Source organism: Stegodyphus dumicola, chromosome 1 (genome assembly GCF_044657685.1).
Source record: "Stegodyphus dumicola isolate Sdum_Otavi_A_Nest chromosome 1, ASM4465768v1".
NCBI classification, from domain to species: Eukaryota; Metazoa; Arthropoda; class Arachnida; order Araneae; family Eresidae; genus Stegodyphus; species Stegodyphus dumicola.
The window spans coordinates 200,215,028-200,228,736 of NC_140768.1; the positions used below are offsets into that span (position 1 = coordinate 200,215,028).

A 13,709-nucleotide genomic window follows, 5' to 3' on the forward strand; every position below is an offset into this window, starting at 1 on the left:
AATACAAGAAGTAAAATGCTCTTAACTTATGTATATATTTCATTTATATATGAATTAGTCATTTATCATAACTTACGTATTCAGTATGCCTTCTGGGCTGAATATTTTGCGGCTGTCTCCAGATAAATTTAAAAATTGAAATGTGGGTTTGGGGGTACTTTTTTCTTAGGCTATTTCCCCTTCCAACCAGTTTATATATATCTATATATATATATTTTATATAACATCAGCTGTGGCAATTTTCCTTCCTTCCACATCAATTCATCTCTTGCAAATTTTCCTGCACCCCATATCAAATTCTTCATTTAAAATTTCTTAATAAGCGAAATGTGTTTTTAGTAATGGGCAACTTCGGTACTTTCTTGTACCCGGTACGAGAGTAACGGGTACAGACAAGTACTTTGTACAAAATACCCGTTACTCAAGTAACCGTTACTTTGAAAAGTACCGAAAACCGATTTCAAGTACCGAGTACCCAAGTAACGAAATATCGGAGTAGCGGTTTGCTGTACCGGAGTACCCTAGTAACGGTTTGCTGTACCGGAGTACCCTAGTAACGGTTTGGAGTACTGAAGTGCCCTAGTACCAATTGGGATTACCGAAATACGCAGCTAGCAATTTTGCGCACTGAGGGAAAGGGAACTCTGCCACGTCACCATGTGTTTGATTTTATCTGTACGGAGTAAGATTTTGAATATCAGAGAACATGTCAACTATGGAAGTGTCTGAGGAGCAGGAGAGCGCGACGGGTTGTTTCTGGTGTTGGGTTTGTGTAGATTGTCTTTGATGGCCAGTGGGGGTTGGGAGGATTGGCGCGGGAAGCGGATGGATGGAAACATTTTCGCTTTCGGTTGTGTCTTGTGTGCAGGTGCAGCAAAATCGATGGGTGCTCTATCAATTTCGTGAAAGAGGTCGTCCATAAATGATGTCACGCTTGGAGGGGGGGGGGGAATTGTGACAGTTTGTGACAAGACGGGGGAATCATATTTTGATTTAAAATAAAAATGCTTAAAATCAGCAGATTGAATTTTGAAGCTATTTTAAAAGTACCAAAATTTGAAGGTATTTCCTTAATTAGGGCGAAAGCAACTTTCATGTGATTTTTTTTTTTTTTTTTTTTTACTTACATTCCTTTTTTTCCAAAAAAAAAAAAAAAGGGGGGGGGCATTCAGAGTAGGTTTTGAGAATAGGGTAGCATCAGAAATTGTAATTTTATTGCTATTGTGTATTAATTATGTTTTTGCTGTAAACTTTTCTGTTATTAAATGCAAAATAAGTGCACAAATCATTATTATTGTTATATTTTCAGATGTCATTAAAACATATAGTTTAAATTTAAATATAAAGTCTGAAATAGGATCTATAACGTAGTGCTACGTTTTTGAACTGCAAGTATAAGTTTACGTAATATTGCGTGACATGTGACAAAGGGGAGGAGGGGTGTCCAAAATGTAAGTGTGACATCATTTATGGACAGCCCCAAATGAGCATCGAAAAACGTCGGAAAATTTTCTTTATATGATATTGAAGGAAGGGAGAGTACATTATGTTTTTTTCGGCTGTGTTGTGTTGTTGGAGGGAAACAAAGGGAAAAAAATCGGAAAATAGAAATTTTGATGCAACTTTATACTATGAGTAAAAATGTCGCAATAAATTTAAAATAGAAAATTAACTAAAACTAGCTGTGTAGCAACCCAATATGATGCAGTTTCCTAAGTAAATATCAGAAATTTAATGATCAATCTGTTTTAACATGATATTTTTTATTTATACGGATAAATAACATACCACAGAAGTCGTTTAATATCTACAATTCGGTAGTAAAGGGCATAGGGGTGCGTAGGGTCTAGACATTAAAATAATCACAAACTTTTATCCCATTTATAGATAAGATAATGACCTTCAGTACCACTGCGAAATAAAACTTATTCAAGCTACCAAATTTTAAAAAAGATAAATCTCTTATTCTCTACTGTCCCCTATATATATTAAAAATTCTGAATAAAAAAGTAAGATAATTTAAACATTAAATATAACATAAATGACCTTGTGTGTTTAATTGTACAATACTGGCATAAAATAAAATTTACACATTCATATTCACATGGTTGAAGAGCTTTTCCACAAAAAAGTTTATACTGTTCCTTTTTGAATTACATTTAGGTTTATTTTGAGTTGAATTTGTACTTTTGGAGATTTGGCACCGTACAATAAACAACAAAATGATTAGAACTATTTTTAAAAACAAAAAATATGATTTTAAAAAATGCATAAACACATATATTGGATTTAAACATTTTGAATTACCAAAAGCACTAGAAAATGAGGTATGTTTTGAAAAGTGAGATAATGTAATATATTTGGATGTACTACAGTAATAAGTAAATTTTAGCAAAATGGTTAAAAATATTTTTAAAAACGCACAATATGATTTTAAAAGGCACATTCAATATAACAATTTTGAATTGAATATTATCAAAAAACACTAGAAAATAAGATAGCAAAGTGTTTAAATCTGTGAGAGCGCAATACCTGGATGCAGTAACTGCTGTAAACACAAAAATGCAACAGAATGGTAAAAAGTATTTTTTAAACTCAAATTACAGCCAAAGCACATTCGACATAAGAATTTTGAGGGAAAGATTATTAAAAACACTAGGAAATAAGGCAGCATGTCTTTAAAACTATGAGAACGTAATATCTGGATGCTGTAACAGCAAAAAGCAACAAAAATATTTGTAAAACTGCATTATATGAATTCAGTAAGTACATTCGACATAAAAATTTAAATTAAACATGATTTAAACACTAGAAAATAAGATAGCATGCTTTCAACTATATGAGAACTTAACATATGTGAGTACAGCTAAGTAAATAATAGAACTGTAGAACTTTATATTATATTAATGATCTAAATACAATTTCAAAATAATATTTTTTAAGAAATTGACATTTGAATGAAGTAATATTTCATTTAATTAAAACAAATAAAACTTTGATAGGCTGTGCAAAATGTTATAAAAGTATCAAATTTTTTAACTTTATGGAAATTTTAGGCATTTAATTCCTTCTATTTCTTTTTATAAAGACCACTTAAAATATGTAACGAAAAATTAAGCATAAAAAAATTGACTCCCGGAAACAGTTTTGAAAATAATGCAGCGAAAATAAACATTTTAAGCTGAACTTAGGTTGGAATTTTAAGAAGGTCAACAAATGATTAAATATTATAATTGTAATGTAAGAAAATTAGTTGTTTCAACTTTTGTCCACTCAAACGGTTTCGCCGATCATTCAGTATTAATCCAGCTTTAGGGAACACCCTTTCGCATGGCACTGAAGTAGCCACAAGGCCTAATTTTTTCCGTGATAATTCATACAAATTAGGAAATACATTTTTATTCTTTTCCCACCACTCCAGTGGATCAGATTTCTGGAAAGAATGGGCTCTTGCAGGTATCTTTTCACTTCTGCCGCAGCTTTGTTGATCGCCGCGTCTGCTGCGGGAGCTGATGAAGTTCGACAGTCTTTACTCTCAAACTCGAACCAAACCGCTGATTCGTCTATCTCTTCATCATCCTCTTCCACATCCTCAACAAGATTATGGGTAGTTTGTGCAACTACCGATGACTCGCAGATAATATCACTTTCAATTTTTTTGGCGACATCACATTTGAGCCCCAATTTTTTTATTCGGGGGTCAAGGAAAGCGGCTTGAGCAATGTCTTCTCTTGAATCGATAGTTGTAAATCTATTACCCAATTCACGTTGTAGTACTAGTACCACATTTTGTACTTGTTCATTAACACTTTTACTAAGCAGATTTTCACAGATTTTTTTAAAATCCGCCGATTAACACAGGCGCCATAGATGCTGACAAGTATTCTTCCGAACTCAACTCGCAAATCACCTTTTCAAAGGTTTCAAAACGTCACAAAGATGTTGGACACTTTCCCATTCTGGCACATCAAGAGCCTCTGGGGGGTTGTTCATCAAACCCATTGTAGAACGAATAGCGTCTTTCAGTTCGTGGAAACGTTTTACCATATAAAACGTGCTGTTCCAACGAGTCTTCACATCTAAGATGACTTTTAAGTCTTTTCTCTCCTCGCTAGAGCACAGATATTTTCGTAAATTTTTTGCAGCTATATTACTTCTCCTGTAAACTATCACAATATCCCTAATTTTTGTTAGAAGGTCGTTAACCTCACTTAGAGAATTTGTGACAGCCAAATTGAGAGAGTGTGCAATGCATCCTAAATGTTTTAACTTAGTTCGCTGTCGACAGCGTTAATCATATTTTTGGCATTGTCGGTCACTATTAAAGACACTTTTTCCATTGGAAAATATGGTTGGCAAATGTGTATGATATTTTCTGCAATATTTTTGGCTGAATGACGTTCATCAAAAATTGAGCAGTCAATCAGTACCGTTTTCCTTTGCATGTGTTCGTCAATAAAATGGCCTGTCACGGCCATGTAATTTTCAGCCTTTTGGTTGCTCCAACAATCTACAGTCAAACAGATATTTTGTACAGCGCTAAGAACGTTTTTTAAACTATTCTTTTTTTCTTCATAAGCAGCAGGAAGCAAGGATTTAGAAACCGTTTTCCGTGAAGGTAAAGAATAGGTTGGATTCAAAGCCTTTGAGTATTCTCGGGATCTCTCATCTTCTACGATACTTATTGGTTGTAAATCCTTATATACCATTTTGATCAGTGCGAGATTGATTACTTTTTTTATGTACATCCATCGTATTTCTCTGGACAAACTGCATTATGCTGGACTGGGATTTTTGTGAAAACACACCAACAATATCACAAGCACTGTTGTCTACCGTAAGTTGTGTAGTCTGCTGGGATGTGCATGGTTGCCCACCATCTGCAGGGCTAGTGATGACAGAACGGGCTGGAGTGGCATCAATATCATCAACATCTTGATTCGGCAAAGCGCATTTCTCGTGCAGATTTACACAAGGATGCTTCCTTTGCAAATGTTTTTTTAAATTTCCTGTTGAACCACCTTTGATGGATAAAAGGTCTTTACAAATGTCACACATAACTTTTTCGTCTTCATTAGTATAGGAAAAGTGCTGCCAAACCAAGCTGAATTTCCTTTTCTTACTAGACATTTTGTAATTCGATTTTTTTTTTTCTGAGGCGTAAGAAACTGATAGAGACTAAGCAATTCTATAACAAACCGATACTCACCAGTACGAGACAAGAATGAATCTTATGGGAAAAGGGACGAAGTTGGGAGATGGTCATCAGCATAAAAAAATTCTATTAACAACTTCCGCTGTTCACTCCACCTGCAAATTCTAAAATCAGCACTACGCTGTGAAAAGGGTAAGGATAATATTGGGTAATGATTCTCTTAATCAAGCATGAAAGAGCAAAAAAATGCAAAGGAAAAAAGGGAGGGACAAGTATGTTTACATAAACATGTCCGGATAATTTCCGGTGTTCCATTCGATAGTTGCCCCCCCCCCCCTCAAATAAGCTCCAAAGGGAGTTTAAAAAAAAAAAAAAAAAAATCGGTCTGCCAGGTCAAAGTTTTCCTCTGTTCCTATTGGAGGAGCGTCGTCACGTCCTGGGGGGTAAAGCAGGCGTTGACAATCCTGTGTTAGACACATGACCTGGGTTTAGTTTTTGGCGAGATGAAAATCTGTTTTTAGAAAAGAGAAGAATTATCATAAGTGGGTCAGCTGTCTTTGTTCTTTCATTAGAAAAGTTTAAAATTGCGTCTGTATTTTATGTTGATTGGCTTAGTGATCTACTAGATGCTGTGACATTTTCTGAAGTAGGTACAGCGGGATAAAAAAAGGATCATATTTATTTTAAAAGGATCATATGATTTATGTTGCCCTCTTAAGCAAGCAAACGAAAAATATTTTTCATGATTTATGCTAAAAATATGTTGAGGAAATGGAAGTAATCTAGTTGGTAGTTGATTCCATTCGCCAATCCAACAACAGCAACTTACCAAATCAATCATTTCAGATCCACGCAGTTTTTCTCCTACAAACAATGAAAAATTAAAACATGCACAATTCGGATTGCAAATCATCTAGCGCTCCCCTCCCTTTCCCTCCTGACTATACCGGCTCCAATCACAAGCGAGCAATCTGGCGACAGTGACTCCAACTGCTACTATTCCTCCCCCCCCACACACACAACGAACGGCCTTTCGAAAAATTTCCACTATTTCACACTCGTCCTCCCGCGCACACAAAGACAATTAATTATACTACCTCAAACTCTAGTCTCCGTGGCGAACGGAACGGAAGTTTCCCCCTTTCACGTTTGCCATTCCATGCCCTATTTCAAGGTCATTCATAGACACAAGGAGCGCATATCACCATTTCGCAAATACAACCAGATACTACTGTCCTCGTACCAAAACCGAAGTGAGCTGAACCCCCATCGATCCTCCAGTAACGAATACCGAAATACTGAGAAAAGACGCATATTTTCGTTACAAAGTAGCGAATACCGAAAAGCACCCATTTCGGTACAGAAGTAACGAATACCGAAAAGTACCCGTTTCGGAACAGATGTAACGAATACTGAAAAGTACCCGTTTCGGTACAGAAGTAACGAATACCGAAAAGTACCCATTTCGGTACAGAAGTAACGAATAAGTACCGCTTTTGGTACTGAAGTAACGGGTACTTGGATGTACCGATTTTCAGTACCCATTACAAAATACCCGATTCGGTAGTACCGACTCATCACTATGTGTTTTACTTGTATTTTACTTTGCCTGCCCCCTTTTTTTATTTTTCAGTGATGAAGAAAGGCCAGTTTCAGGTTTAAGATTGTTTTTATTATCATTATTTCTAACTTTTTTTTTTTAATTACGTTTGGTGTATTTATATTATTGCAATAATAGAAATGTTATTTTTTGTTTTTAGGCAGCTTTATACAAATCTGGTAGTGGTGAGGATCGATCATGTTTAGATTGCAAAAACAAAATTTCAATTTTGACGTAAGTAGTGATTTACTTTTTATCAGAGAAAATTAAATTAATTGGTTTCAGTAGCATTTATATTCTTTGAATTTAACGTAACAATATCTACGTAAAGAATGTTATGCAGCGCAGAAGTATTCATGTCTAAGAGCATACAATTTTATTTTATTCAATATATATTTATGAATTATGCTTTTAATTATGGAAAGCCATTTCTAAGAAATGAAATGAGCTCATCAGCTTAATCGTAAGGCTAGTTATAGTTTTATTTAGCATAACCATTGTATCTTGTTTATATTCCATAAAATTTAAATAAAGTTTTAGATTGGTTTGCCTTTGTGTCATTCTTAAATAGTTTTACAAAAATATATACTAGTAGTTAAAAGAAGAGAAATAATGAATTGTTAATTAATGTTTAGAAATTCTGAAATAGTCAAATAAGATCTATAAGGCCTGTCCATTGCATATGTCATGCTTCTAGAAGTCACTTTGTGACTATGTGATGCTTTTATTATATATTTTGGGTGTAATGTGATATGCTTTTTATTGACTTGTGATTAATGTTTCTGTCATCGCAAGTAGTATATGAACAATTTTTTATGTTTTCCTCTAAACAATATCACAATTGCTGTTTCTTGATAGCATTTACATTGCATAAGCTACTGTTTAAATACAGAAATCTAGGCAAAGGAGAGAAAAAGATAATTTATCTGCAAAATATATACACAATTATTATAAAGGTCGTAAAGCATGCAATTTTATCATAATGCAAGGAGTTAATAAACTGTTTGACTGTGTAAAATTCTGAACTGTCGTATATTGATAGTGTTAAAAAAATTGTAATCTAATAATTTCATTTCAGATGTAAGAGCTGGGTGTGGGTATGTGTTTGTGTGAGAGAAAGGGACATAAAAGTTTTAACTTTTATTTGTAATAGCCTCTAAATCTTATTTTAATTTGGTTATTTTGCCTCTTTATTCTAAAAATAGTAAAGTTCTTTTTATAAATCTTTCTGTGGTACGTCATTCTAAAATATATTTCTGCCATATGATTCTTACATAATGTAAGTGATGTACACTGCTCAAAAAAAAAAAAAAAAAAAAAAAAGGACAGTCCTATATCTCCCGATCTACTGGGCCGATTGACAAAATTCAAATTGCGTTCTTCATGTCTCGAAAGCGCGACTTAGGATATATATTAGATTTATATATAGAACTATTCTAACATAGGTATTTTGACACAAATTCGGACTTTTTCTGAAATAATATACCAATTTTTTTACATATTTTGATTTTACGACTCAAATTATGCCTAAATATGAAATTTTGTAAAATTTGGAGCGAAATTTACGGAGAAATTCACAAATTTATGTTGGCACTTTTTTGTCAGTTTGCGCCAAGAATACTTTACTTGGCGAACTTCTTAATATATGGCAACCTAGTTTCCTTTCCAGTGAGAGGGAAAAAAGTCACCATCGTTCCTTTTTTCCAAATAATATTCTTTATATTATATTTTTAATTATAACTTATTATTTTAAGTAATTTTTTCTTTTTCGAATTTCATTTTAATTGTTTAAGTTGCACTTTTTTTTTCCGAATAACTGTTTTAAAAATTTCCATTTACCTATTCGAACTGCGGAAATAAAGATGCAGCGTTTATTTATTTATTTTTTTTCAAATAGTTTTCTTTATATATATTTTTCGTCATAGTTTTTATTTTAGGTCATTTTTAAATTTTTATACTTTTATTTTAATTGTTTGTGTTGCATTGTCTCTTCAGATAATTGTTTTAAAATTTTCTATTTATTCCTTCGAACTGAGCATTTTAAATATATTTATTAATATCAATTTTCCAGAATTTGATTTTATTTATTTGAACTGCGTTTCTTTCGGAAAAATTCTTTGTAACCCAGACTACGATGCGTTTGAAAACTGCATACTATATTAAAAGAGAAAATACAGTAAAGTACAGTTTTACACGCCTTTCAATGTTCCGTTCGGAAAAAATATATATAAATAAGAGAGATGTATAACTGATATTTTAACTTAGGATGACTTGCATACACTGCTTTAAACATTTTTATCATTGTGCCCATTGCTTCACACAATTTTATCCTACATTTGGTTTCTTAAAATGTTATTCATATTTTAGTCAAATATTTATTTATTTATTTTTTTTTATTTATTTATTTATTTATTTTTTTTTTTTGAAATCGCAAGAATCAAATATCATAAGATTGAAAAGTTTTAAATTTAAAAAAATATGAATGCTAAATTTTACGAAAAAATTTATTTTTCTTCTCTTTTTCTTTAAGCATTCTGAAAGTATATTGAAAAGTATCCAACTTTTCGAAACATTTTGGTATTTCTGACAATCATTTTAAATAAAGTTATCGCCTTCCATTTCATAAAGGCCCACAAACGGCCGAGCGGTAAAGTTGCTGAACACTGGTAGTTCACTCCGGGGTTCGAACACCGGTAAACGGGCTGGTTGCATGGGCGTTTTTGTGGATTTTCTCATGTATACCGCGTATGACAGCTGGTTTCCGTTAGAAAGTTCTTCACGAAGTATTTCGTCAGAGCCTTTATCAGTCTTTAGAGGCTAAACATTTTGAAGGTATGAGAGGAAAGGAAAGACTATTTTCATCCAAAGGTTTTGGTTTATTTTATTATGACAAAGCACACTACGGCTATCTGCCTAAGGGGAGGGATGCCTTCCTGGAGGACTTTCTAAAGGAAACTGGCTCGCATACACGTTACACATGGGGAAACCACGAAAATGCCCATGCAGCCAGCCCGTTTGCGGGATTCGAACCTCGGACCGAACTACCAGTGTTTGGCGACTTTACCGCTCGGCCGCTGTTTCATCAGGAAGGGAAAAAAAAACATCTTTAGGTGACATCCACATACATCACTGGATAAACTCCTGAATCTTCAAATAATTCGACTGAGAAAATCATGGGATTCACCATTTATGATACGATATGATGTTCTATAACGTAATTTACACAACCATATAGTTTAAAACCAGTCGCTCTTCACTTTAATCTGCAATGATATCGTTTTGTCTTTTCTGTTAACACAAGCTCAATTGATGGTATTTGCTGGTGTACACGTCCAAGTGTTTTCTCTTTGAACACCTAAATTCTTTGAAGTATCCTGAAAGTATATTCGAAAGCGTCCAACTTTTTGAACATCTTGGTATGTCTGACAGCCAAATTTCCCTGCAAATTTTTGCTTACTTTTCTCCCTAATTTTCTTCTTTCCTTCTACAGTTATTTTCAGTGCTCACACAAGAAAATTAAGATTTTTCGACTGCTAGACTTCCATACATTTTGCATTCTTGTCAATTTTTTAAAATATCAATTATATGAATTGCGTTTCAGCTAAAGACAGCTTTTCATTTTCTAGTCATTTTAGCTATAAATAAAGTTTAAAGCGAAGTCCAAAGGATAAATATTTTAATTAAAAAATTTTTGCTAAATGACAAAGAAATAAAACAGTCCAGCAGGGTTTATTCTGCACCACAGAGTAACCCGATTCTTATATCGGCTGAAACAATCTAAATCATACTAAAGATCATGTGTTTTTTATACAGTCTAGAACGAGAGAGAAAAATTAGCTTCTTAAAACATTCTTTCTAAGAGAATTAATATAAAAGATTATATTTATATATATATTTTTAAAGCTGGGACTTGAACCAAACTGTCAAACTTTTAAAGTTTAATTTACATAGTGGTTCAATTTGAAATGGTCATAAAAGGAAAACTACCGGACCAAATGTTATCAATATTGGGAATCGTGTAAAGGAGGTTATGAGAATTTATTTTCCGCGGAAAAAAAGAGTTTAAAAACACACCACCCGGGGGGAAATGGCGCTGTATACAATATTGTTAAAGGAAATAAGACACGAAAACATCTGTTTAAAATGCGTTTAATATTTTCCGAAACGTGTTACAAAGCATGTTCAATGTAGCGTCCAGCATTTTCCGAAAGCAAGTTAAATCATGTTACTGAATTCTCAACAGCAGCTCTTAGCATATCAGGTTTGGTTTTGGTTTGGTTTATTAGATTACGGCAAAGCACTCGAGGGCTATCTGCCTTAAGGGAGGGATGCCTTCGTGGAGGACTTTTTAAGGAAAACTGGCTCGTATACACGTTACACATAGCATATGAGGAGGAATGTTATCAGTGTATCACATTTTTCATTTCTGCCAAATTGTTTAGATTATCACCATAAACAGTGCTTTTGAGATAACCTCATAGACAAAAGTCACAGAGGTTGAGGTCTGGTGGGAAGAGGGGAAGTGTTGGCCTATAAGACGTTCATTCGTGAAATGTTGCCTAAGTAACTATGCGACACTCTTGAGGTGGTCCCAGCCCTGCATAAAAATCGTAGTATCTAAAATGCCACGTTACTGCAGTTCATGTATCACGAAACATTTTACTATTGGCTCTAAGTGAGCTGCAATCGCAGTAGTCCAGCTGTCCACTGCTCTTCAGACAAAAATGGTTCAGTTATAAAACTAGCTGTCATTCAACAGTAAACGGTGTGAAATGACTGTTATGCAATCGAATGCAGTAGGAGAATGCAATGGAACTAGATAGATAACATGAGAGATTTCTTTGGCCCAAATCGGTTAAAAGTGCTTTGAATCAGTATCTTCATGTTTTAGTGCCGAATTCAGGCTTAAAAAATTACAAATTAGCGATCTGTAAGAAAATGATTTCCAGATTGTACGCCCTTGTGAAAGTGATTTGCGATCTCACATTTTCTAATCGCTAATTCGTGGTTTTCACGGACGAAATTCTCACTTACAGGGATGGCGCACTCGACATTTATCGAATTTAACGTCTTTAAATGGTAATTTGCCTACTTCAAAGATTCTTAAGGCTATACAACATATTAAACCCGTTTAACAAAAGGTTAAGTTAGATTCCGACCCATATTTCGTTTAACAATATTGCATACAGCGCCATTTTCCGCCCTGGTGGTGAGGTTTCGAAATTCCTTTTTTTCGCGGAAAATAAATTCCCATGACCTCCTTTACACGATTTCCAAGTTTGATAACATTTGATCCAGTAGTTTTCCTTTTATGACTGTTTCAATGTGGAACTTTAATTATAACCACTCTGTATATTATTAAATTTTAATTTGAAGCTATGCATTATATGGTATACATAATTATTTTTGCTTTTATGGATATATTTTGCTTCAAATTATTTTTGCTTTTATGGAAAAATAAAAAATCGAAGCAAATATACTTAGTATAATGGACCAAAACATTTCCCTTTCCCTCCGAAAATAAAATATTGAAATTTCGAACTTGAATTTATTGGGTTATCGAAATATTTAATTTGACTTATCTTCTAAGTCCTAGTTCCGACAACAATTCCGAAATACTTAAGCTAAAGTAAAAGATTTAGTATATATTTAGATTCACTGTATGTTAATAAAGTAATCAGAGTGTAAAAAAATAGATTATAGAATTTACACTGATGTAACTTTTTGTCTGACTGCACAACATGTAATGGAAGAGAAGGTTTGTAGAGATCTGTTTTTGACATGCCTCTAAAAGTAGATGTCATATTAATTTTGTCTCTTCAATGTCAAAAAACTTTCCTTTGAGAGGCAACTTTAGTTTCTGAGAAAGAAAAAAAATCACAAGAAGACAAATTTGAAGAACATGCAGGACGATTGAGTACACATACTTATTTTCGGAACACAAGCGGTTCTCCGACTGGTTATTGAATAATGAAAAGATGCATTGTCATGCAATACAAAACATTTGGAATACGTTTTCTGGCTGAATAACGTAAGATTAAAAGTCATCTGCTTAATTCACATCTATTTACAAGTCAACTACTCGGGCAATTGCAGAATCGTTTTGATCCTGAGGTTGTAAGACAAACCTAATATCACTTGATTTAAACACTTCTTTAATCTTCTGAGAATGTTCCTTCTTTAGCTCATATTCCAAGAATATTAAGTGAATACAATTATTGCCAAAGAAATTGAATATTCATTTGCACTATGGCTTGGTAGTTTACTAACGAGTTAACAAAACTTAAATTCTGCTTTTTGTGTCTAAGAATACAACAATATTTTAAAAATTTACAAATAAAATATTAAATTGGAGATTTAATTGGAGCCTCATCAGTTGCCTAGCATTTGAAAAAAAAAAAAAAAAAAAAAAAGATTGTTAAATACTAATTGTTTGCTGCTCAGTCTAACCCAGGCTGCATGGTTGGTTTTCGTAGTTTTTTAGGTTCTTTTTACAAAGATTCTCTATGAAAGCATCTTAATCAAATAGCTCCCATGTTCTTTAACCCATGTTCCCATGTTCAAATAACCAACTAACCTAGTTTAAGCGCGATTTCCAAGTGAAGTTACTAGTAAAATCCGAATACTCATTAAAAATCATGTAGCTAGCCAATCGGGAGTAACATGAAAGATACGGCGCCAATAATTGAAATGTTTTTACGGTACACTGTTTCTTAACTTAGATGGTCATTCCTTAATTAAATAGCCCACCAACGGCCGAGCAGTAAAGACGCTGAACACTGGTAGTTCAGTCCGAGGTTCGAATCCCGCGAACGGGCAGGCCGCATGGTGGTTTCGTGGTTTTCCCCATGTGTAATGTGTATACGAGCCAGTTTCCCTTAGAAAGTCCTCCACGAAGGCATCCCTCCCTTTAGGCAGATAGCCCTCGTGTGCTTTGCCATAATTAAATAATCC

At 33.8% G+C, this 13,709-nt stretch overlaps 1 protein-coding gene across 2 annotated transcripts in view; it reads left to right on the plus strand.

Moving 5' to 3' along the window:
- The window catches only part of Atg17 (autophagy-related 17), a 160,588-nt gene that overhangs the window by 131,080 nt on the left and 15,799 nt on the right, over nt 1-13,709 (plus strand). For both annotated transcript variants that reach the window (XM_035372965.2, XM_035372966.2), the window contains exon 26: nt 6,916-6,989. In XM_035372965.2, the coding sequence (XP_035228856.2) occupies nt 6,916-6,989 (74 nt within the window). The remainder of the gene's footprint in view (nt 1-6,915; nt 6,990-13,709) is intronic.